At 43.2% G+C, this 25,608-nt stretch overlaps 1 protein-coding gene across 1 annotated transcript in view; it reads right to left on the bottom strand.

The window, feature by feature from the left end:
- Positions 1–11,896: 11,896 nt before the first annotated feature.
- CPNE4 (copine 4) overlaps positions 11,897–25,608 on the bottom strand; it is a 456,919-nt gene continuing 443,207 nt past the window's right edge. Inside the window, exons 14-16 of the mRNA XM_058553151.1 lie at positions 23,966–24,099; positions 18,593–18,829; positions 11,897–12,852 (exon numbers count right to left, since the gene is read on the bottom strand). Coding sequence (XP_058409134.1) covers positions 12,718–12,852; positions 18,593–18,829; positions 23,966–24,099 — 506 coding nt within the window. The 3' untranslated portion in view covers positions 11,897–12,717. The remainder of the gene's footprint in view (positions 12,853–18,592; positions 18,830–23,965; positions 24,100–25,608) is intronic.

The following is a 25,608-nucleotide window of genomic DNA, read 5'->3' as shown; positions in this document are numbered from 1 at the left end:
GCATGAACAACACATTCTGGGACAGAAGAGGAGACTGACCACCAAACAGGGCGACTGACTGACCCTGAGTGCTCTTCCAACCGTGCCTGCGCCCCCTAGCGGCAAGGACTGGGCAGCTGGGGCGGGTGGAGGAGGAGGAGTGGCAAACTGCCAGGGGCAGGGAGGGCGCTGCCAGACTGCTCAGGAGTCAGGTGGCGACAGTGGTTCCTCCATCTGTGGTATTTAGACTCCAACCAGGCCTAGCAGGATCGTCATGGCAACTCGCCCGTCTGCGCCGTTGAGCTGAGGCAGGATTCCCTTAGTAACCGAGGAGCCCGGGAGATGATGCTTAAAATAATCTTTTATGCCCAGGCAGAAATGCCTTTGCAGTTTTATTAACCATGAAGCATCATGGGGCATGGCTTTCACTTCCACTTTATTTCAAAATGGAACAAAATGGCTTTTTAAAGCAGGAATTTCCAACCAAGGGCCAAGTGCTGTCTTCACTCTGTAAAGCACACATCCCGCCGAAGCCAATGAGCGTCACTGCCGAGTTTCAGCGAGGAGCTGCCGGTCACTATTATATAAATTACCTTCACATAGACCAGGTGATCTCTGGCTGAAATCACTGGGCTTCATCTAATCGCTTTTCTATTTCCTATTGAAGTCTTAGCCAGAGTTGCAGTCTCTCAGTAGGGCAAATAGTCATTCTTGGCAAGAGTTTAACACTTGGGCCATTGAGACTGACAGTTCCTTGGGTCTGACACCCTCCCTGCTCACACCGCCTCTCCAATTTTCCCTCACCTCCAAGGCCTGCTCCTCCGTGAGGACTCCCTCAGAATCGCTAACCCTGGCTGTTAATACCTCGCCTCTCTTAGCACTTACCAGATGTATATATGTTCTTGCATGGTATTATTCTCTTTTATTATAAGTATTGAGAAGGCTCAAGTTTATAAATCTTGTCTCCTTGACAAGACTGCAACCTCTTTAAAGGCAGGGTAATATAATATATTTCCTCAGCTCTCCCAGAAATCCTACATTTATAATAAGAACTTCAGAAATATCTAGAAATTTTAGTGATGATAGTGGCAGAACTTTGCAAATATACTGAAAACCACTGAAGTGTACACTTTGAAAGGGAGAATTTTATGGTATGTGAATTACACCTCAATAACAAAAAAAAAGTCAAAAATATATGGAAATTTAAGGTGAAACACTGCGAGTAACCAGAATTACCACACCAACAGGAGTACGGACAATCCCGGAACCATAGGTTGGAGGAAACGACCTGAACTTGGGTTACCAAATGTCTAACAAGAGGAGAAGGGTTCTGTCTTGCCAGACGTGATCCTTCTGCCTCCTCCTCCACCAGCATCAGAAGAGCAGAGGACTTGATACGCCCAGGAAAGGCTGGGAGCAGTCTTTTTTAGAAGTGGGAAGGTCTGGGTTCAGACTCTGTCTCTGCTACTATTTCCATGCACCTGGGTGAATCACTTAGTTTCTCTGAGCTTTCTCATTTGTAAAATATGATTAAAAAATACCTCCTTCACAAAGCAACAGTACAGATTAAAGGAAATGATGCATAAAAGTGCTTAACACAGTACTTGGCACATAGTAAGGACGAAAAAACATGCTGACTGCTATCATTATTAATAATATTTATATTCACTTTCCATTAGATATTACAATAATTATGAAAAATGTAAATTTATTCTTTTGTAACTTTCTCATTGGTATTTTATGGATGAACAATTTCACCTTGATGCAGTCATGCAAGATTCCTAACAAGATGTTAGGAGATCTCTGCCATTCTTTTGGCTCCTAGTGTCTTTATGTCCGTGTTTGCTGATCTCCTTTTAATACTACAGAAATACAACTCTTGCAGGGAGCCAGGCTCCTTTCTGGACAAGGTGTAGTGTGCTAAGCCCACTCCTCTCTCTTCCTTCTATGTCTTTCTTTCTACTAGGAAGTCACAGCCCTCAGTCCAGGAGCATTGCAGAGGAGGTCAGCTGTGAGTCTGCAAATTTTGCCTTAAAGGAAAGCAGTTTCCTTCAAGTAAGTCAGTCATAATGGGAACAGTAATTTGTTTGAGAGAACTTGTATTCTTTGGAAAAGGAGCTGCTGTTACACCATAACAGTAGTAATGGTAGTAATGAAAACACCAGCAATAAATTTATTTTTTGAGCCATTTTTACAGTGTCTGGTATAATGGTATATGTTTTGCAAATATGATTCCAGTTAATCCCCACAACAATCTATGGGGAAAGTACTGTGGCTGGGGAGGTTAGGTAAATTGTCCAAGATCACATATGGAGTAAACATCCCTAGGGAAGCCGTATACTTCGTTCAGCCTGCTTTAGAGCCCAGGTCTCCTAATTATTGTTCTATTCTTTTCACTCTACATGATGCTGAGACTTTGGGTTTGCTGTTTTGGATGACTGAAGGCAGAAGTTATTTATAAAATGTCTCCTTGCTTAAGTTATGGCCAATAGGAAAGGGGAAAAATGATCTTTAAAGTGAAATATCAACTAGATTGAAATGCCCAAATGTAAAATGTCATTCTGAGTGGGCAGGTCCTTCTGTAAAAGGGAGTTTGGGACTCGCTCAGACAAGAAAATAAAATACGTCAGAAATTGATTCTTAGGAAAATTGACTTTGTCACCTGAACTAGGCACTTTCTCCCGTGGGCACAGAGGAATGTCCCAGCACTGGGCAAGTGGGAGGTCTCAGGCAGTAGAAAGGTGCAGGTCACAATGGATGCTTTCTTCTCTAAAGCAGAGTGGCGTTTCCTGAAGATGAAGAAGAAGCCAGCCTGTGGGACAAGGACCCATTCTCTCTCAAACATCCCTCAGTTTCGCCCCTCAAACTTCCAGCAAATTTAGAGAACACTTTAATCACAATTTCCCTCCTGCTTCTAAGAATGTGAGAGAGATTCGATCTTAATCTCTCCACTGTGTCATGCATATGAGTCTGAATTATCTTATTCCAAATCCTGAAATGAAAAGTCTGATGGGCCATCCTATAATAGACACAAAGGGAAATAGTAAGAAGTGGTGGACATAGAGTATTAGGGAGGAAGACAGTGGGTGTCCCAGAAGCAGAGGAGAAGAGGACATGATAATTGCCTGTCCTTTTGCCCTTTCCCTGCAGTGGCAACTCAAATGATTTTGTCCATTCTAGGAAGAAATTGTCTGTATCTCCTCTGTTTCTTTTCCATCTCATGTAAGGAAGTGAAGTAGAGGTTGGTGAATGGGCAAGACAAACGCGCAAGTGTCTTCCGTGTTCCCAATCCTATCAACAAACACACTATCTATGTGCTAAATCCTACAGGGAAATCAAAGATGAATCTGCTCTCCATGGTTCTAAGGCAGAATCCTTGCAACAAAACATTAATAGATAAATAGTACCGTTTTAACTTAGATACTTCTCATCCCTACATGGGTTCAGCGACCAGAAAGATGTCAGGGGAATGGGCTCCTTTTGTGGCTGGTGGGAGTAGAGAAAGAATGGCCATGCAGCACCACCTCCTTCCACCCCTGCCCTGCCGTCTTTCCTCTCTGCCCAAGGTCAAGCTACATTAATCAGAAATCTTTGGTTGCAAGCAACAGAAGTCTAACTTCAACTGGATTAAGTAAAAAGGAAATCTATGGGCTTTGCTTGCTGAAAATTCCAGTGGCAAAGCTGGGTCTGGAGCCTGATGGAGGTCATCAAGATGCTATCTTACTCTTTTGCCCATTTTCCCTCTTAGTTCTGCTTTCCTCTGTTTGGCCGCATTCCCATGAGGTGGCAGGATGGCTTCCTGCATGCCCAGATTCATGTCCTTACAGTGTAGCAACATCAGAGGAGAGTTACCCTCTCCTGAGAAGTGCAGCAAAAGTCCTGGGTTTGGATTATTTGACCCGGCTCAGGTCACATGTTTATCCCTGAGCCAATCACTGTGATGAGGGCCATCAAATGCTGTAGGTTTTCACATTTTTTCCGCCTACTTTAAAAATTTTTTTTAGCCACCCCTTTGTCTTCTAGGCCACACAACTTGCCCATTATGCTATAAATAATGACTTATAGACGCTTACTATATGCCATACATTGAGCTCAACATTTTAAAGATATTATCTCCTTGAGTCCTCACAAGAATTCTAAGAGGTAGATAGTATTGCTTCTATTTTACAGATGAGGAATCTGAAGGTTAGAGAAGGTAACTAAATTTATATTCTCTGGGAAACATATTTCTGCCTGACACCAAAACTGTTGCTCATAAATATCATGATTCTGCCTTCATTAGGAGGGTTGGACTAGCTTGTTAACTATCCTTTCTAGAATGGATAAATGCACATTTTAGAATGAACTGAGATCTGTAGAATGGCAGCTCAGCTAAGTTCATTCTGATCCTGAGGATATTAAATAAAGAGACACAAGCAGAATGTGATGGTAATTTCTGGACCATGGCTGTATTTAATGATATTTTTAGTCACTTTCAATAGATTTGATTCCTATTAAACTCTAAATGAATTAGTTTAGATTATGAAATTATTTTCTCAGCCTAATCCAGTCCCTGTGGGTGTACATATTTTTAATATCCCACACTCCAGTCCACCTGGGTCTGACATTTGGTGCTCTGATTGTTTTTCATGTTGCTGGGCTTGCAATCCCAGTGGATCCCAGCCGGTTGCTAAGGATTTACCTTTAGATTTTTAATGAGTGCCGGAGGTCCTTTTCAGCATCATTATGTTACATGGAAAAATTACTCAGTATGCAAGAGGAAAGAAAAGATCTTTCTTTTGAAATATACCATACCTTTTAATCACCTGTGAAAGAAATTCATTTCTTAGAAATCTCACTCTGGCCATCAGAAAGGGAGCAATAATGGGGAAAATAGTATCTGTTCATCTTAGAGTGAGCCCTGCCAACCTTGGGTTCTGCTTTCAATTTTACAGAAGTGAAAGCTAATGAATATATGCGCATATATGTACACATACGCATAAAAGACAAGGGCACTCCATATACTATAAGAAACCAGTGTATATTTGAATCGTTTTTGTTTTTTCTTTCAGAAATCCCTGGTCAAGACTAGAGAAATGACTCATAATGCCAGAACTTGAAGCTGTGTTGACTCTCTGGGGAAAAGTATTTTTTGTTCTGCCAACAAGGCTGCAGTGTTAGGACCCTCTTATGCTCTCAGGAGTCACAAAAACAGGCAGGAATGGAATGGCAGCCTGGTGCTCCTCTGTGAATCCACACTGGGCTTTTAAAATTAGAAACCACTGTAAGGTTAATCAAATAGGAAGTGCACACAAAACCTCAGTGTTCTTGGGTAAACTTCAGAATTATATTTTCCACCCTAAAGATCCCAAAAGGTCAGAGTCTCAAGCACAGTTACGAATCCCAACATTTCTTTGCGATGCTCTGCACAACTGCAAATGGCAGAAGAACCTTTAAAATCACAATATGAAGAAGGCTTGGATGTGTTTTGACATTGAAGAAGACGGGAGGATGGGATTGTGGGGATAAATGTGTGCTACTGTGGGCAAATAGGAAATTTTTGTAAATATTTAATGAAGTGTTTCTTTTTCTCGTAGGAGTTATTAGATTAATGATGCATCTTATAATCCATGACTTCTTAGAGCAAACAAGGTATCCAGTTTTTGCATTAAAATTTACTTTGTTCAGTTCAAGTATTCAGAAAAGCTTTGTCAAGCACTGCTGTCTGTTCTTGGCTGTACTTTGGGGAATTAAGCAAGGAAACTGTGTCCGTGGTGGTGGTGGTGGGGAGTGGGGGGTGGAGTATGATTCAAAGAAAAGTGTGGTAGCCCAGAAATGTGTTAATGAGATATGAGTGCAAGAGGTGATTAGCAGAAGAACCTGGAGCCAGTCCAAAGTGAGAAGTGAGGATGGATTTGGGAGGGGAACCTGGTAAATGACTGGATTGCCTGCTAATCAAATAAGCTGGGGTATTAGAACATTTTAATGTTTTGTTTTTTTTTAACTGAAGTGAAATTCACATAACATAGCATATATAACATAAAATTAACCATTTTAAAGTGGACAATTCAGTGACAGTGGTACATTCACAATGTTGTGAACCGCCATCTCTAGATCCGTTTTCATCTCTCTAATCTATTGGTGTTTTTAATGAAAGGCTGGAGAAATTTTGGAGACATCTGGATTATGTAATTGTATTACATAAACTTTAAGACACTGGTCACATTCTCTTGTGTGATAAGTTTGATGAACTTAATAGTGTCTGTCTGGAAATCTTTGTGTTAAACTGAGGATTTTGGTGAAATGGAAGTTAATGCACTAGAATCTGGCTTGTGCTCAGCAGCTGCTTCTCTCCAAAGACTGCAGTGAGACCTATCACAGACCTGGTTCCCCTCCCAGCAGAAGGGCACCTCCTCTTACCGATTTACCCTGCATGCTTCTAATTATGTGTTGACTACCAATAATAGGACTCGAGAGTACAAAGGTGAGTAAGACAGGGACCTGCTCTCTGAGGGAGACTCAGGTTCTAGTTGGAGAGAGAAGTTCCAGCAGAAGTATGCACAGGTGAAAAGGGAACGGGCAGGAGGAATACCTGGCCAAGTCTGGGGGGGAAGGTTCAGGAAGGCTTCTGAGAGGAGTTGTCACCTGAGACTTCAAAGATAAGTAGAAGTCAACTAAGTGAAGGAGTGGGATGGGGGAAGCTTCAACAAATGTGGTGTGAAGAGGTTATTAGATAGCAGTGTGGAGTGGGGTGGCTAGAGCTGGGCAGAAAAAGTGGAGAAGGATCAGATGATGAAAGTCAGGTATATGTTATGTTCAAGGTCACATTCAAGAGTTGGGACTTTATTTTGAAGTTGAAGGGAGCTACTGAAGGATTTTAAGCAGAGCAGAGAGATGCTTAGGTTTGCTTTATAACCACCACACTGGCAGCAGTATGGAGAGTAGATCAGATGAAGGCAATATAGACTAGGAAAACCAGTGAGGAAGCTCTTCTATATTCCAGACAAGAGATGATAAAGACTTAAACTAAGTCAGGGGCTGTGGCTATAAAAAGAAGGATAAAAATGATGATGACAATAACAATAGCAAATGTTACAATGTACTGAGTACTTGCCATATGCACCTGTCACGGACGTTGTGCTGTGCAACCCAGATCTTCCCTTCAGGACTGAAAGACTTATTCCTCCAGTTGCTGAACCCCAGAAGCTGACCTCTTCTGAAATTTCCTCAGTTGAAGAGAGCTGCCTTGCCTCAAACCAACCCTCTTCTTGAGGCAGCTCACATCTACTGGCTGGTCTATAAGGGGGTATACAGGCCCAGCCTCCTTGCTTCAACTTGGGATAAATTTGAAGGGTTGTTCTAGGTTCAAGTCTACCTGTGGGGTGAGCTAAGACCTTTGTGGCAACCCCGCATTTCCTCTGTCCAGTCCCACTTCCTTCCCTTTCCTTCCACAGTTCGTTATCCTGAGAATGCTTCTGTAATAATCTACCTGCACACTAAACTCAGTCTTACAGTTTACTTCTTGGGGAACCCAACCTGCGACACCAGACATTGTTCTAAGGGCTTACATGTGTTATCTCAAATCCACACAGCAACTTGTCCAAGTAGGAATTATTCTCCCCATTCCACAGAGGGGAAAATTGAGGCTCAGAGATATCCAACTCTTAAGTACTAAAGATTGAATTGAATTTGGATCCAGGGTGTTCTGGCTTGAAAACACTAGGTATTTCCACGGAACTATGCTGAAGAGGAGGGCACAGAGTCTAGAGATGTTTAGAAAGTTCAATTTTTTTAGGACTGATTTGAAGTTCTATTTCCTGTGGGGGGCAAGGCAGAGGATGATGATGAAAAAGGTTGGCAGGCTTCTTCTCACGCATGTCTCTACCTCTCTCCCTCTACCACTCTTCTACTTTCAATATTTAAGAACATTTTCATGATAAAGTCCTTAATAATTATATGTCTTAAATGTTAAGGCATGTAAGATATGTCTAACAGGATTCCACAGTCCTCGTATTAGAGGGCAGCTCTAGGCTGTGAGCTCCTCTAGGAGGAGAGACCATGTATTTTTCCTTCTGCCTCCTTCACTTCTAACTCCTATTCCCAGTCCACACCTCCAAGCCTAGTGCAGGGCAGGTACTTAGCAAGTGCTGGAAGGACTGAAAAACAGAGGTATTCAAATCAATTTAGAACTGGCTCTCCTGGGCAGAGATTTGGGATCAGCAGGTATTTTTACCACCACTCCTTGGCCTCATCTATATCCTCCTTCTGTCTCTGTGGGCAGCCCTCTTACAGTTCTTGAACACCCCACATTTCCTTTTAGAATCATCTGGCAATATCTTGCATTCCCTTCATGTAGGCAGAATGGCACCTTAAACGTGTCCAAGCCCGAATCCCTGGAACTTATAAACATGTTACGTTACATGACACCAGAGACTTTGCAGATGTAATTAACGTTATAGATCTTAGGTTAGTGAATCCTGGAATATCTGGGTGGTCCAATACAATCACATGAACCCTTAAAAGCGGAGAACTCTGGATGGATTCAGAGAGGTGCTGCGGAAGGAGAAGTCCGAGCAACTCAATATTTGGGGGGTACTTGACCCACCAGTGCTGGAAGGGGCCACGTGGAAAGCATGGAAGGGATGTGGAAATCCTCTAGGAGTGAAGACCCTTCAGTCCATGTCTTTATAAATGCTGAGTGACAAAATGCACAGCATCCATAAAGCCCTTCTGGTGCATTCTAACCTGAGGTTGCCTCAAATAACAGCACGTGTGCCATTGTGTTGTGGCTTAAACTAGCTGCTTTTTTTTTTTTTTTTTTTTTTATGGAACACCATTTTTACTTGAAAAAAAGACCGACAGATATACTAGAGTTATTCAGACGTGAGTATTTGGGAGATATTTTCTTGAAAATGAATGAAATGAGCCTGTCACTTCAAGAAAAACAACTGACAGCATTTGTTGCCAATGCTAACATTTGAGCTTTCTAACAAAGATTAGAATTTTGGAAAACCTGAACTTGCCACCATAACTTGACAGATTCTCAATACTTAGACTGTCTGATGAGATCGGCAGTGATATTCTACAGCAAAAGAATGTGATTTTCTTTTTGATATTGTAAAATAAACTGTATAGGCTTTTGGAACATAGGAATAACCGAGTGGACCAATATTTTCCAAATGACCAGTGCATGACATTACAAAATCATGCATAGGTAAAAGAACCATTGAAAATGCCATGAGGTTCATTGATATGATTTCATATTCCACATTGCAACTAACCTTTAAGAAACTACCACGTGTTGAGTTTTGGTGTGGTAAAAACAATAAGTACAGTTATCTGAGAAAGGTAAAAATACTCCTCCCCTTACCAACTACACAGCCACGTGCAGCTATATTTTCTTTATTGTACTTCAACCAAAACATAATTTCACAACAGGCTGAATGCAGAAGCAGATGTGAGAATCCAGCTGTCTTTCATTAAGCAAGACACACAATGCTGCTTGTCTCAGTGACTATTTTTTGGTTTTGAAAATATAGGCTTTTTATAAAATATTTATATTAACATGTAATGGGTTTATTGTTGTTTAAATGAATTAATAAATATATTACATTTTTAGTTTCAATTTCTAATGTAGCAAATATTGTTAGACATAAACCACAGCAATAAAATCTCTTTGGTGTCCTCAAGAATTTAGAAGAGTCTGTAGTATCTGTTGAGACCTGGTGGAGGGCAGGTCATGGATATAAGTCAGCGGTTCCAAATTTGCACTTCAGAGCCAATGTAAGCCCAGAGGTATTTTTTATTTGACTCATACAGTTTGGCCCTCGGAGTGTTTAAAACAGTTGTTTAATTTTGAATGAGTTTCCCATATTTACAAATTGGTAGGGTTTATGTGAAATACCAGATTTTTCGATTCTTCTGAAAAATGAGATGGACTGGCTGCATTGGGTCCACACTGGCGCATGGCCCCTGGAGGTGTGTGGCAGCTGTCCTCTTCTGCACACATGCTTTCCAGTTTTCCTTCATCCTCACCACACTCTACTCTTTCAGTCTCTTTGTTTAAACCTGTTCCTCCTCGGTTGTTCATGTGGCTTGTTCAGCTCCTGGGAGTAACTGCATTTGTCATGTCTGATCTACATGGTCTCCTTGGTGGCAAGAAGTTGGGAAGACCTGGTTGTATCCTGAGACTCTTCAAGATGCTAAGAACCTACAACAAGAGGCTGAGATCACCAAATGAGACAGAAATTTCTGAAATGGAAGTAAGGGTCATATATTAAGGCTCATTTTCTCAAATCTCTTAATAATCTGTTGCTTTGTATGGCAAGTGGATGGCCATAGTGCCAGAAAGGTAACTGAAATGGGGATTATATAATGAGTTTGGGCTCAGGAGCCAGAATGTCTGTGTTCAAATCCTGGTTATGCCTTTTGATAGCTGTATGACCTGAGGTTAGTTACCCAGCCTCTCAGTGTCTCAGTTGCCTTTTCTGCAAGATGAGACTAATAATACTGCCTACCTTACGGGGCTGTTGGGAGAATTAAATGAGATAGTATGAGATAAGCACTTAGAACAGTGGCTGGCACACAGTAAGCCCTCAGTAACTGTTAGCTATTATTTTCATTATTCTTTTGAGCTGGTCTTGAGTCTGGGTATGAAAAGGGAAGTAAACTGCCTTAAGGTTCTGCCAGGCAAATTAGACACTGTCCTCATCACTGTGTCTCACAGATCCCAGGGATCCTGGCATGAATGTAGTAGATCCCAACAGATACTTGAGAATGACAGCCCCAGTCACTTACCCCACCTGTTAGAGCTACAACTTGAGATTGATCATGAGACACATTAACAAGTCCATTCATTCATGCATGCATTAATTCATTCATTAGATCAGTCATCTCTTTATTTGTTAAACCTCTGTTGAGTGCTTCTACACTCCAGGCACGTAGACACGGAAAATCAGGTCCTGGTTTGGGGTTAGAAACAACCACTGGACATTTCTGTAGGATTGGGCCTAAATATTTTAATCCCTTGTTTGTTAAAAACAATGATCCATATATTTTTATGGGACTGTGAAAGAGCTATTCCTAATCTAAGGCCATGTCATCTGCATGAAATAAATCACTGCTTGGAAATTGCCTTGAAAAGAGACACAAGACTATAACTCATAGAAAATTCTGTAAGTACCCAATTTATTCATAAAACAATACAGTTTAAATATTTATGATTTTTTTCAGTCATACATTTTTACCATCATTCCCAAAATGTTGTGCATTTGGCTGACATGTATTTGCAAGGTTAGGATCTATAATTATAACACTGGAAATCATACAAGGCATTTGAGTTGCTTGTTAACATTTCCCCCCTCAACAAATAAACAACAAACAGTTCTATTTTGCCTTGTGATTTACTTCCCCATCTTTCTGGTCAAAAATAAATTCCGCCTTGTGCTTTTTATGCCTGCAAAACACTTGTCCATTTCTCTGCAAGAAGATTATACAGGAAACAGGCATTCTTTTGGTTCAAGACTGGCCAGTTTAGGTTGAAACAAAACACCTCCACTCAAGACAATGATTCCAGGCATTTCTGCTCGTCGAGTTTGCTCTCAGGAGTGGTAAAAAAGGCAAAAAGAAGCCCTACACTAAGCTTAAAGGTCAACTTGGTGGGCCTCATTTCTGGGGAGCCATACTGCCCGGCCATTTGCCATGGACAAGTTTCCACTGTGGTGGTTCCACTGAATCAACACGGAACCATCCACGCACTGGTGTGTGTGACGCCTCCTTGTAGAGGGCAGGGGCCGGCCCAAGAGCTCTCCCTAGTCTGTTTAAGGAGGAGGTGTGACTATAAAGCAGTGAGACTGATGGGGGTGTGCAGCTTCTGGAATCAGTCTCATTACTTTCTACTCCCACCTGGGAGACCGGCAGTACAAAGCTACTGGCAGGGAAGAGGCGCCATTCTCAAGCAGACTAGGTGCGGCCCTGCTTTGGTTGGTCTCTACACTCACACCCTGAAGTCTAGAAGCTCGGTACTCTTAGTGTGGCCTGAGGACTGCACTGGCCCCACCTGGCAGCTTGTTAGAGCTGCAGAATCGTGGGCCCACGCAGACCTATTGCATCACAGGCTGAATTTTAACAAGCTCCTCAGGTGGTTTGCGTGCACAGTGAAATCTAGAGATACTGGGCTCGGTGCCCCAGACCCACTTGAAGAAGACTACCTCTAGGTGACAAACCTCTTCAGCAGAGAGACCATTCCCAGCAGGGAGGAACTAGAGATAACAACTGCAAAAACAGTGTGTTGTTGTTTTTTTTATTTTAAACATGCAAAATACAGTCCATGCATCTGCCATTTTGAAAAGTCTCTCATCCTGTAGCAGATAAAACCAAATATGTTTTGGCTATCAACATTCAATAAATGTTTCAAAATGCTTTACAGTGTAAAGATAATAAGAAATTTAGCAAAATTTCAACAAACCTGTATAAAAAACAGATACAGATACCATTTTATTTCAAGGCGACATGCTGTAATGTAAAGAATAAGTTATCATTATCTGTGTTTCTTTGTAAAAAGTCTTTAACAATACACGGGCTTAATAGATCCAGGCCTCAGGGCTACACATGCAAAAAAAAACTGTCGGTTAGTTAAAAATCACCAAAACGTGCTATTTTTGAATGTGTATGTGCGTGTGTTTTTTAAGTACAGGAGTAGTAGAAGTATTAAATATTAGCAGGAATAGTATTTCAGAACTCTGTAAAAGTGCGTGGAGTTCACGGTGCTAGTGTCAGGGAAGACTCATACATTTCTGATGAACATTTTGGCTTAATCCCTTTGCCATTGTAATAGTCCACGACTTGGTTTGGGACTTCAGCCAACACGCTCTTTGCCAGGGCAGCTGGAGATGCCTGCAGGGAAGAAGAAATCACCATGATTTTGGCACCTGGCCAAAGGAATCAGATCCAGAAGCAGCCTAAAAGACTTGAGTCCCACTCTGAGCAGCTAGTCTCTCTCATTCGTTCATTCATTCATTCAATATTTGTCTACTCCAAGCAGGAGTTGTCAGATTGTTGGAAAATGAAACTTTAATTTCATAATTATATTTTTTCATGCCTGTCTCAAGATACAAAAAGATTCACATGTGAAGATGGGTGAAAGTTGGATGGCAGAATGAATTCTGCAGCTTTGTCTCTGATTTGCATTCGATGCCAGACACTATGTTAATTATGTTCCAGGCACTCTGCTAGGGTTCCCGGGGTCTAAGGTTCTTGCCATTATGGAAGTTACAATCACGTGAGGGGAGCCTGGTGTGACCAAAATTCACCCTACTGTGAGGTAGAACATGATACATGCTACAGACCATCACATGGGAGCTTATTAGAAATGTAGAACGTTACACCCATCCCAGAGCTGCTCAATCAGAATGTGCATTTTAACTTGACACCCTGGTGATTTCTATGCATATTGAAATTTGAGGAGCACTGCTCTAGAGAGTCACAAGCACTGTGACCAGAGTACAGAAAATAAAGAGACTAAATCAGCTTGGAGGAATCACAACAGGCTTCCAAGAGGAGGTGGCATTTCAGTTGGGCATGTTTTAAAATGTAGAGAAGGAGGGGACTGGCATTTGATCATTCTAGGGTCAGTGAGTCATCTGATGGGGCTGAAGGAAGAGTGTGTGTGTGTGTGAGTGAGTGTGTGTGTGGGTGTTGAGCATGCTGAATTGGTGGAGAATCTAATCGGAAATCAGCTTGAGGCAGGTGATAGAGGGTCTTGAATACCACGCTAATTCTTGCAGCCTTTATTCTACCTGCATTATGGCCCTCCTCTATGATTTGGGGCAGGAGAAGGTGGAGGTTGATATCCTGCCTGGTCCCTGGAGTCACGAAGAGCTGGGTTTGACTTCTGGCATTCGGTACTAACTGCCCAACCCCTGGGCGAGTAAAACTGCCCGAGCCTCACTGTTAACAATTACTGGAGAGGTTGAAAACTTGAAGCAGAGTGACCAGTTAACACGTGTTTGGGATTCCTCAGGAAAGACCTGGAGCAAAAAGGGCTGACCTAAATGCCGGAGGACCTGGTTTCTAGATCTTTCCTTCCTATGTGGCTTGTCACTCAGCCATTCAGCTTTGTTAAGCCCCAGTGTTCTCAGAGACAAAACAGGAAAGAATAAGAATTCATTCTATCTCATAGAGTGTTTAGGAGGCTCAAAACAAGGGACACGTATCTTAAAAGCAATCTTAAAACACTGAAGATGCCATAGCATGTTGGACATTCGGCATCCATGAATGATCTTTTATTTTATAAATAACTGCTCAGGGTTGTGCGTTAGATCATGGGCCATGTGTACACTGGGGTAGATACAAAAGTCATTCCCATGCTTTTCTCTCTGGCCATCTCCCACATAAAAGTTAGAAGGCCAAAGACTTGATTTCCCAGCCTCCGTTGCATCTAGGGACGGCCATGTGACCCAATTTCATCCTTTGAGGCACAACTGGAAGTTTCCTGGGAGATGTTTCTTGGAAAGCTTTTCTTTCCTGGTTAAAGGGGATAGACATGGTTGGCTCTGTTTCCCTTTCCTCTCTCTTTTTTCCTTGAACTAGAATGTGATTCCTGGAGCTATGGCAACCACTTTATCATTATGAGAGAATAGCAAAGGGAATCACCAGGTGCTGGCCCTGACACTGTTGAATCACTGAAAAAACAAATGTCAGCAGCCACCAGCCCCTAACTTCTAGCTACATGAGAAAAATATATTTGCACATATATAATCCAGACTTTCTCAACTTTGGCACTATTGCTATTTTGGGCCAGAGAATTCTTTGTATGGGGAACTGTCCTTGTATTGTGGGATGTTTACCAGCATCCCTAGCCTCTACCTGCTAGATATGAATAGTATTCCACAACTGTCACCATCAAAATTATCTCCAGACATTGCCAAATGTCCCCCGGGGGGAAAGTCACCCTTGGTTAAGAACCACTCGTGGACTCCACTGTAAGAGGGATTTGCTGTTATTTGAAGACAAAAATTTTCCTAACCAGGGCTGTCAAATAGAACTTGCTGTAGAGATGGAAATATTCTATGTCTACACTGCCCCATATGGTGGTCACTAGACACATGCAGTTATTGAACCCTTGAGACGTGGCCAGTGTGACTGAAAAACTGCACTTTTAATTGGATTGAATTTTAGTGAGGTTAAACGTAAATCGCCACATGTGGCTATGCGCTACTATAGCGGACAGCACAGCTCCTAAGCCATCCGCCCACCACTTGGCATATCTGTGCTGGTGGCTCCGGTGAGTAAACAGGGCTTGAGGGGCGTGAGTTGGTTGGGAAAAGGCCAAAAATATGAAAGCAGCTGTTATAACAGCTGTATTTATTAACCTCCTACATACACCTGGTGCTGTGCTAAGCTTTATATAGATACCACCTTAAATCTTCCATGTGTGTGTCATTTGCCTTATTTTACAGATAGGAGTCTGTGGCCCAGAGAGGTTAAATCACTCGCCCAGAGCCACAGAGCTCAGAGCCTGTGTCCTGTCTACTTCAAAACTCCGAGTTATCACGCAGAGCAGAAAAAGAGGCAATTCATGGGTTACTGGCTTATATGAAATGATATTAGCTACTCACCTTCCGTTTTATTTATGGCTTATTGAATCCAGAGTAGATTAGTTTGGATAATGAAATGGTTTTCAAAATCTAATTTGAAATCCGCGAAGATAAGGTGGGTGATATGCTGCTGGCGTTTGCTTTAGTCATCGCGGAGTAGCTGGAGACTCTGTGTAGCCGAGAGACAGTGTGTGGAGCCCCACTTCCTTGCCCTGCTCAGGCCACCTCCCTTGTTGCCGAGGCCCCCTCACCTCCCCACTCCCCAAGCTCTGGCCTTGTATACCCAGCTCAAGCTGTAAGGTTTTCCTCATGGCTACTTCTCTGCCCTGAAGTCTTGTAGCAACATTTTAGCCCTTCTCAGCTACCCACGGGTTGCTTAGCATGGGATTGTTCTATGTCCCAACCATGCAATTCTCCAGTAAATTCCTTGACCTGGATCCATTGCTGTATCATCTCACTGTGGTCCCAGTGCAAGTACATGGCTTGCACACAGCAGGCACTCCATGAGTGTTTGAGGAAGAGGAGGAGGCTAGATCCTTGTGTGGCTTGGTGGCATTGGTTTAGCACACAGATATGTGTGTGTGTGTGTGTGTGTGTGTGTGTGTGTGTGTAGGGGCGCAGGGAGAGGGTGGTTTGGGGAAGTGCATGAATCTCCTAGGGAGTCACCTCTTGACCCCTCTTCACTCAGGCAAAGTTATGGGAGGTGGTCGGAGATGCGGCTACTTCTGTCTGGCTGACAAAATGGGGCAGGACATCGAGATTTGGAAAACACCCTTCTCCCTACATTGAGCATCATGCAAGTCAGGAGCTTCATTGCTGAACACACTTGCAGCAAATTTGGCCTGCCCTGGCACATCCCTCCTTGCAGAGGAGTCTACTTCTTTTTGACTTCACTCCTTGCCGCCCTTATGCAGACAATGAGGGCTTGGTGAGCTGCCTTCATTTAATGAGTGGTTTCATTCGGAAACCTCCAGCTCGGGCAAGTAGAAGGCGGGCTATGGTTGCCCCCCACCCACACTCTCTGCCCCTGTGCTTCTGCTACTTGGAGACTCCCTCTGCACTCCACTCGGTAGCCAGAGATTGATTTCAGGCTTCTTTAATGATTCTACTTGCACTGCAGCCCTCCTTAAAAGGAGAATCGTAATAGTGTGGCAGGACGGTTATAAGCAATACCTCGTCGTTCCAGGAGCCCTGGGTGTGCAGTGAGCTCCCTGGGCAGTCCTGGCAGTCATGAGATCTAGGGTTCAGCGGGGGCTGCTGGGCTCGTGATTTACCTGAATGCTCACTTTAAAGAACGTCCCAAGAAGGTGGCAGAAACAACAGCAATTTATGAAAAGCATATGCCCAAGCCTCTGACACTGACACTGGGACTTGTCTATAACAAACAACTATCCAGCCATCCTTCTACTCTCTCTCCTCACCTTACCCAGCGTAGCTGGGGTTCCAGTGTGAGCCCCAACGGGGATTCACATGTGCCTGGACCTAGCCGATAAACTAGCTGGAAGAGTGCCAGGGGTTCATTTGAATGAGGGTTTTTGGCTGGAGGAGAAAGACTTTTCCAAAAAAGCATCAGTAGGGAGAGCTCAGAGAGGACGGCGTAGTGCCTGTCCCTTCCTCTCTCTGACTCTAAAAAACCGACTGCAGCATGAGGACAGAGTGGCTGCAGTAGAAGGTAAAGAAGATGTTTCCAGTAGGGATCCTGGAGATGTGGGGACACAGAGTTCACCGCATCAATGGTCCAGGTGACAGAAGGGTCTCTGCAGCACAGAAAGGAGGGGATTCTTGTCATTTCCAAGGGGACGGCAGGGCAGCTTCAGGGCACTGACAATTCTAGAGATCCCTCCTGCTGGGGCAGCTCAAGTTCAGACACCAGCCACTGGGAGGAGGTCTGCTGGCACCACCAGCAGTGTGGAGGGTGAGGCCTCACTGGGTGGCAGGTGCCAGGGATGCTCTGCTCTCAGGCGGCTTTCACAAGGGGCACAGAACAGAAGAACAGAGAGGACTGTCTCTGACAACCCCTGGGACCCCCAAGGACTCCCAGACCCAGCTGGGGGAAGCTCTGAAGGGTTCTTCAGGGCCACCAGCAGCCCAGAGGGAGCCTTTGTATGAATCAGAGAAGGTGTCCCTCTGGGCAATTGCAGCCTCATAGGTGCAAGGTTTGTGGAAATTTTAAAGGTGCCCCTTCTTCTGGGGAGTTAATAATTATCCAAAATTTGGAAATGAGGAAAAATTGTTATTGAGCACTGTCTCGGTGTCACACTAGAGCACTGTCTAATGGGCCTGCTCTAGGGTCATCGGAGGAATGTAACGCTGCTTGACTTATTATTTATTACTGATTAGAGCCCACAACTGTAAAGCTAGATATTGCAGAACACTGATAAGACTTCGGTCCAGTAGAGAAGGTAATCCAAAGATTGGTCTTTTCCCAACCCTTTTGGTCATTAATGAGTTTTGAATCTGCCTCAGCAAACTTATTCCAGCACTTTTCCCCACTGACCATAATTGACTGTTTTATATCCTTCTTTGAACTAGCTTTGTCATCTTGCTGGTTCCCTCATTAATGAGTTAGATAAATCTTTGATGCTTCTTACTATGTATTATAGAAGATTTAGGTTTCTATCACTTTGAAAACATACTTTGCCAAAGCAAACCCAGGCTCTGCCAGGGGACATGGCTTGACAAGCAGAACCCAGGCTGAATTTTGGCTTTTCCTTGCATCTTCAGCCATACACCCTTGGGCAGGGAACAGCCTGCCCAACTGTACGTGACAGTGCTGGGGGCACTAGAGATCCTGAACTATGTGGATGAGGGTGAGCGTCAGTGAAATGTTGGCTACCATAGTTAGCATGACTCCTTATCTACAACTCAAGTTACACTTCTTTCTCCAAGAGTCTAGATCTACATATCCTTGTGTGGGAGATGGCCTGGCCGAGGGAGGGACAGGAGGCATTGTTTCACTACAAACATTGGTCGAAAAATGTGGGAGTGAGCTTGCTTTGATTCTGTTCTCCCATGGGAAGCCCCCAAGATATGCGTACGTGTTTGAAGTTCCTGAAGGGTACGAACTGGACGATGTCCCGAAGGACAGGCTCTCCCTTGGGCGACCTCAGAATTCCATCGTCACCATCCAGCATCTGCATGTCACTGAAGTCAGCGTTGCCCACTCCCACGATGATGACCGACATGGGCAGGTGGGAGGCGTGGACGATAGCCTCCCGGGTGTCAGCCATGTCTGTGATGACGCCGTCGGTCAGGATCAGCAGGATGAAGTATTGCTGTGATAGGTCAATCAGGTGTCAGGTGACAATGGGGACAGAGAGATGGGGGAGACAAGGACAATACCAGTTACGCACCCGGGGTGGCTTCAGTGCATGCTGAACACAGACATTTTTTGAGTGCCTGTGCAGGCAGCCCTGCCCTAAAGACTTCAGGTTATGATGAACGGAGCTTAAAGGCAGGCACAGCAATTGTAGGTTAATTCCAATAACCACCTTAGTGATGATTACAAGGCACAGTGTGGCAGAAAGAGCAGCAGAGAGGAGTCAAGAGGGCTGGCTTCAAAGCTTCCTTCTCTGAGATCCTGGGGAAATCCCTTAACTCCTCTGGGTCTCAGCCTCTTCCTATCTCAAATGAAGCGGGACTATACAGTCCTCTTCAGCTTGGAGATGTTGAAGAGTCTAAAGCTGCACTGCCCCACACAATAGCTCCACGTGACTACTGAGCCCTTGAAATGCAGCTAGAGCAATGGAGGAACGGAATTTTTATTTTATTTCATTTTAATGAATTTAACTTTAAAAATAGATACCCAACTCAGTTACTGGAAACCTTTTAAGTATGTTCGGAACAACTCAAGTACGTGAATCTACTTTCTCAACTATCAATTTATAAAATCCAAATAAAGATCAAGTATCAGGATCTTAACTTAGCATCCAAATTAAGATGCTATAAGTGTAAAATATATACCAGATTTTGAAGATTTAGTACCAAAAAAACGTAAAATATTATATTAGTAATTTTTTATATGGAGTACATGTTAAAATGAGGATATTTTGGTAATATTTGGTTAAATAAAATGTATTATTAAAATTAATTTCCCTGTTTCTTCTAACTTATTTTAATGCAGCTACTAAAGAATTTAAAATTGCATACACGACTTGCATTATATTTCTAGTGGACGGCACTAGTCTAAAGCCCTGCTAGAGAGGGCGAGGGTTGCTGTCTCTCCAATTGAAGGCCATGTGCCAAGGCCTAGTTTGGGTGTGCTCAGAGGTGGCCACTCTCCTCCAAGCACCTGGGCAGAAGGCTGCTGAGCTCCATGGCTTCCTGCTCTAAGTCTTGGCCCCCAACCTGCAGCCTTGCCGGCCGCTCTCCACCTGGCGAGGCTGGAAGGTGGCTCATCTGAGATGGAGACTGGAGAAAAGGCTCTGCACCCATCAGCACAGGGAGGGCTTGGAAAGTGCTTTGGGGTGTGAAGAAGGAAGGCTCCTCGGAGGTCATCACTCCTGTTAGTGGTGAGCGGCATCATGACATCCTCTACAGGTGACAGGGGAGGGAAGCAGGTCACTGAGATGCCACTCATGCCAAACTCAAAAGAATTTCTGATATAATATCTGCCATATGCCCAACATCTACAGTAGGACAATTAAAACATTCCAAGTTGCCATCTTTCAGAAGAGAAAGGCTAGACAGAAGAGACACATTTTGAAAACATCTGGTTTTGAGAATCATACTTAAAAGGCTGCATATACGATGGCAGTGCTAAACAGTTCCCACTTTTCTCTGTAAGTTTGAATAAAATGTTTTTAAACAAAACAACTCAGTCAAAAATACAACTGGAGAGAACTGAAACTACACTATGATGAAGACAACCACATGCTCGGAACGCGTTCCATACAGTTTAATGTAAAGATCCATTCTGTTCCATGTCCGTAACTAACTACCCACCCCAAGTTCTAGCTGATCACCCAATCTGCAAATTCATTCCAGTTGAAAATTTTCATCCATGTCTTTGCTTTTTGAGTCTTACATGTTCACAAAGAAGGTGGCCTGGGAGCTTGGAAGAGGTTTTCCGTGGGATGAAGTGATGGAGGGCCTAGGGAGGTGCAGAGAGAAGGGGCAGAAGGAGGCAACCTTGGTGGTTTGGGGATAGAGGGGAGGGGCATAGAATACACCAGAATCATAAATCAACCTTCCCGGGTGCACCTTGGAAGGCCAGGACAGATGCCATACTTGGAAGGAGACTGCTTCTGATTCATAAGCAGATGGGCCCTTGAGTGAATCATTGTATCCTTTTCCTCCATTCTCCTCCCTCCCCCAACTCCTGTCTGATATGGTCTTTATAGTCCAGCAGATGGATCTCCCCTACCTACTCAATGCCTCCAGGAATAAAAACACCTGATATTCACACTACCACATCAAGAACCTTTAGAGTTGCAATGATCTAGGGCAGGGGTTGGAAAAATATTTTCTGTAAAGGGACAATAATAAATATTTTCGACTTTGCAGGCCATAATGGTCTCTGTCGCAATGACCTAACTCTGCCGATGTAGTGTGGAAACAGCCACAGACAATACATACTTAATATGAATGGGCATGGCTGTGTTCCAATAAAACTTTATTGATGGACACAAGTTTGAATGTCATATAATTTCCATGTGCCATGAAATATTATTCTTTGATTTTTTTCAACCATTTAAAAATGTAAAACTATTCTTAACTTGTAAGCCATTGAAAAATGGGCTTCAGGATGTAGTTTGTTGACTTTTGATCTAGTGCAGGGGTTCTTAACATGGGCCTATGGACTGTTGAAAGATTTCAGGCAGTCTGTGAACTTGGGGTAAATTATATTTTATTTTCACTAACCTCTAACTGAAATTTGTCACTGTTTTCAATTATAAATTTAATCAACAAATGAAATTAGTTTTAACTGTACTGTGACTTAGTCACCAATAATTACAGATATTTTCCTGTTATATCACTGTGGCTGCAAATATCTCAATATACCATTTACACGCAACACTACCTAGAAATTACAGAATTATTAGACTGGCTACTGGTTCTCATAATTTAATGTTAATAAAGAAACATTTTATTACCATATTTATGATGCTTCTATGTCACATTGCATTTCAGTATAATTGGTTTATTTTATAATATACATTTTATTTTTGTGCATTTAAAAACATTTCTGAGAAGTGGTCCGTGGGCTTCACCAGTTGCTAATGGGGTCCACGAAATGAAAAAGGGTAAGAACCCTTTTGGGGTTCTTATGGTCTGAAGAGATTGTCAGGATTTTAAAATCTGGTCCTTCCAGGTTTAATCTAGCAAAAGGTAATAGGCTACAGACTGCCAGATCGAAACCCTGATGGAAATTTCCAATAAACCTAGCAGTAAGAGTTGCTTCCAAAGTCAGGCTGGGAAAATGCTCATGAATGAAATATTATAGTCCTTGAATGTAGTTGAGGTCTTATTTAGATAAGGAGGGGACTTGTTTTTTCTTTCTAGAAGAGCTCCACAAAATTGAGGAGAAAATCCTACAGCCACAGACTCCCTGGCACAACTCGTCTAAGAGGTTCAAGTTTGGACTCCTTAGCAATCAGCGATAACACGGGGCCCTGGACCACACATCGTTCCCAGACCAAAAGAAAGCTCTGGGGAAAAGAATCAGTGTTCCCGGCCCATAGGGGGCATTCATTTGGGGCTATGTGGGTTGGATGCTTCCTACACCGTTTCCTGACCTGTCCTTTCAGAGCAGACCCATGTGTCCCTTGGGGAGTGGTATATGCTGGCTTATATCAGTCCCGAATCCAGACCTATGTCGGCCGTGTTCTCTTTTTACTCCTGTAGGTCCTGGTGTCCCAGAGGGGCTGAGATGATTCAGTTTTCAAATTGTGCTCCAGGGAGCCCTGGGGATGCCTTGGATGCTCTTGGGGATAAAGGGGGTAAAGGAAAAGACAAGTTTGGACCCCATCCCTAAGCCCAGATTAGTAAGGATGGTCTGTTTTCTTAAAATCTATTTAGGGTTTTTCTAAGATTTCTATCTATGTTGGGTTTCTGAGCAAGGTATCATTTGAAGAATTTGAGTTTGAAGTTCTGATAATAAAAAAAAAGTTAAAAAATAAAGTGAAATATTGATCTTATCCCCAAATCTGGCATCTGTGAAGATTCAAATGTGCTCCCAGGCCTCTGTGGGTTTGGCAAGATGGAGCTTCTGCTGACGTTGACAAGTGTAGTTTTCAGAGGAATGCTGGGAGGAAAGTCTGCCTGGAGTAAGTGTAGGAACCAACGGGCGGAGAGATGGAGACAGTGAGGACAGGCAACTCTTTCAATGAATTTTGCTCTGTAGGGAAGTAAAGTAAGGGACAGTAGCTAAAGGGTAAAGTGGTGTCAAGGGAGAGATTTTAACTTCAACGGGAGATATTATAGCGTGTTTTCTTTGCTAATGGGACTGAATCTTCAGCAGAAAGGGAAAAAAATAGATGACAAGGAGAGAGAGGGAATATAACTGCTGCATCAAGGTCCTTGGATAATGGAGAGGGGATGTGCTCCAGGGCACAAGAGAAGAAGTTGACATTGCATAGGAGAATGGTTCACCATCCATCCTGACATGAGGGGAGGCGGAGGACACGGGTACAGTGCAAGTAGGTTAGATGAGTTGATGTAAGAAGATGAGGGAGTAGTACATTACTTTCTTTATGCAAATGCAGTATCTTGAAATCCAGGATAAAATTATAGAGAAAAGTTTAGACATCAGTAATATTCTACTAAATCTGAAAAAAGCTGTACAGCCAAAAAATAAATACATTGATATCGTTAAGAATGATACATAGAAAAGTTATTACAGTAATGTATTTAACTCAAAAACATTAGGGAAAAAAATCAAACTTTGTTTGGCCTTGTAGCCTTAGTTCGCATTTTCTTAAGAAAACCACACAGCATGTGAAACAAATTTTTGCTGTGATGTTTTGTGTTGCTGCACTTGACCACCAGGGGGCAGAATCACCCATTGTTTTACTTCTGTTTTGCTTCACTTCCATCTGTACTATGGGTACATTGGAAAGCAAGCTTCTTTTTGGACAATTTTTTTTTCTTCCCAGAAACATAAGGGGAGTATGACCTATACTTCAGCGAATATAGTAGCTTCCATTGGTGAGTGTCTCCTGGGTTCAAGTAATATTGCAGACATTTGAGATGTGTCATCTCTAAGCCTCACAATAACCCAGCAGAGATGGGTATGATTATCTCCATTTTTCAGATGAGGAGACTGAGGACAGGGGAAGGTTAAGTCACTTGTCCAAACTCACACGGGTAGAAATGCTTGAATTTATTGTCAGCAAGGGATGGGTGCTATGGCCAATATCCAGGTAAGGAAGGGTAAACTCCCATAGCAGGAGGGCTGCCCTGCTCCTTACCGACGCCTCCTTGGTGTTAGTCTCCTCTGATGCTGACTTGGCAACCTTCTGAATGATGGGGGCGATGTTGGTGGGACCGTAGAGTTGGAGCTTCGGAAGGCAGCTCTGATAGGCTTCCACAACTCCTTGAATTCCTGAGGTGAAATTGGTAAAGATCGACAGTTCAGTAGTCCCCTCGAACACACACACAAATAAAGCATTAAATTCCCCCAGATAGTCCTTATCAACATCACGTTTATGTTCTTAAGATAAAAAAGAAAATACCATATCACTGGTGTTGCTGCCTACACCCCGGCTGGAATCATTATCTTTCAAGCTCAAGTCAAAAGCAACCATTTACACAAACTTTTCCCTAATATCCCGCTTTACACATAAGATTTCAGTAGATCTTCATAGCACAAAAAAAATAGATGTTACACCCCTTTTACAAGTGGAGAATCTGAGGCTTAGTGAGGTTAAATGATCCGCCCCAGGTCACACAGCAAGTGAGTTGTAGACTCGGGATTCAAACCCAGGTCTGCCTGGCTATAAGGGCTGTGCTCTCAGGGACTAGGCAAGTCAGTTTTAATGCTCCTAGTTTCCATACCACCTTATTGACTCTACTGTAGATATACCACCCTGGGCCACCTATAGGAGTCACGTGTACTCATGACCATCTCTCCAGATGTTAAGGGCCTTGTAAGAGGAATCATGACTTACTACCTTAAAGGGCTTGAGGCAGGTTGGGCACATGGTAGCTGCTCACCAAGTGAGTGAAGAATGAGCAAAATCGCTGATAGAATCACCTTCTGGGGATTGTAGTAGAGAGGACTGATGTTCATCCTGGTCACCCTCTCATTTAAAGGGGGGCTTCCATCCTGACACCATGTGAGCCAAAGAAATAGTAAAGGGTGGGACTCTGCTGGAAGCAGCAGTCCTGCTCAGGTAGCTTCTCCCAGCATTTTATGAGTCTTGACCGGACATGTAATGTTATAGTCGTGGTCCCACGGTAAGAGTCCCATTACCAATGATTTTCGTTCAAATGGCTCTTCTTGGTGTCTGTGCCTGTGTTATCTCTTGCCTTCCCCTGTTTCAGCTCATCCTCCTACCTCCTTGAAACAGCACACTGGTCCTGTTTTTGGCCAGAGGGATCCACACAAGCCCCTGCTGAGACTGTTCTCCACACCCACCATTTACTGCAAACCAGCTCTTGGGTATTTTGGATGAGCAAGTTCTGTTCTGTTCTGCCCCTATACACATGCTACCAACCCCTCTGAACGTGCTGCACCCTCTTTTCCTGCCTCAAAGCCTGTCATACTAAAGACAGAGGCCAAATCATTATGCAGCCTGGTTTTGAAGTCAAGTGATGCTGAACAGAAGCTCCTTATCTTTTTCCATTCTTGAGTTTTTACTTGAGATAAGCAAGTTTCATTTCTCTTTCAAAAGTATCAGGCAGATGAATTCTAAGAGTGTGGAACAGGTGAACACTGGGTATTTCATTCTGCTTTGATGGAAAACCATTTTTACAGTTCAAGAATGGCAGTGGCTAGGGATGAGGGAAGTCTAAATCACAATAAACTTGGGGTGAGGAATCATGAGAGGGAATAATGGCTGAATGGAGATTGGGTCTCAGAGGTTATTACATGCAGACTCAATGATATTGA

Source organism: Diceros bicornis, chromosome 2, assembly GCF_020826845.1.
Source record: "Diceros bicornis minor isolate mBicDic1 chromosome 2, mDicBic1.mat.cur, whole genome shotgun sequence".
NCBI lineage: Eukaryota > Metazoa > Chordata > Mammalia > Perissodactyla > Rhinocerotidae > Diceros > Diceros bicornis.
Note: the sequence above shows the minus strand (reverse complement) of the source record. Positions and strands in the feature narration are given on the sequence as shown.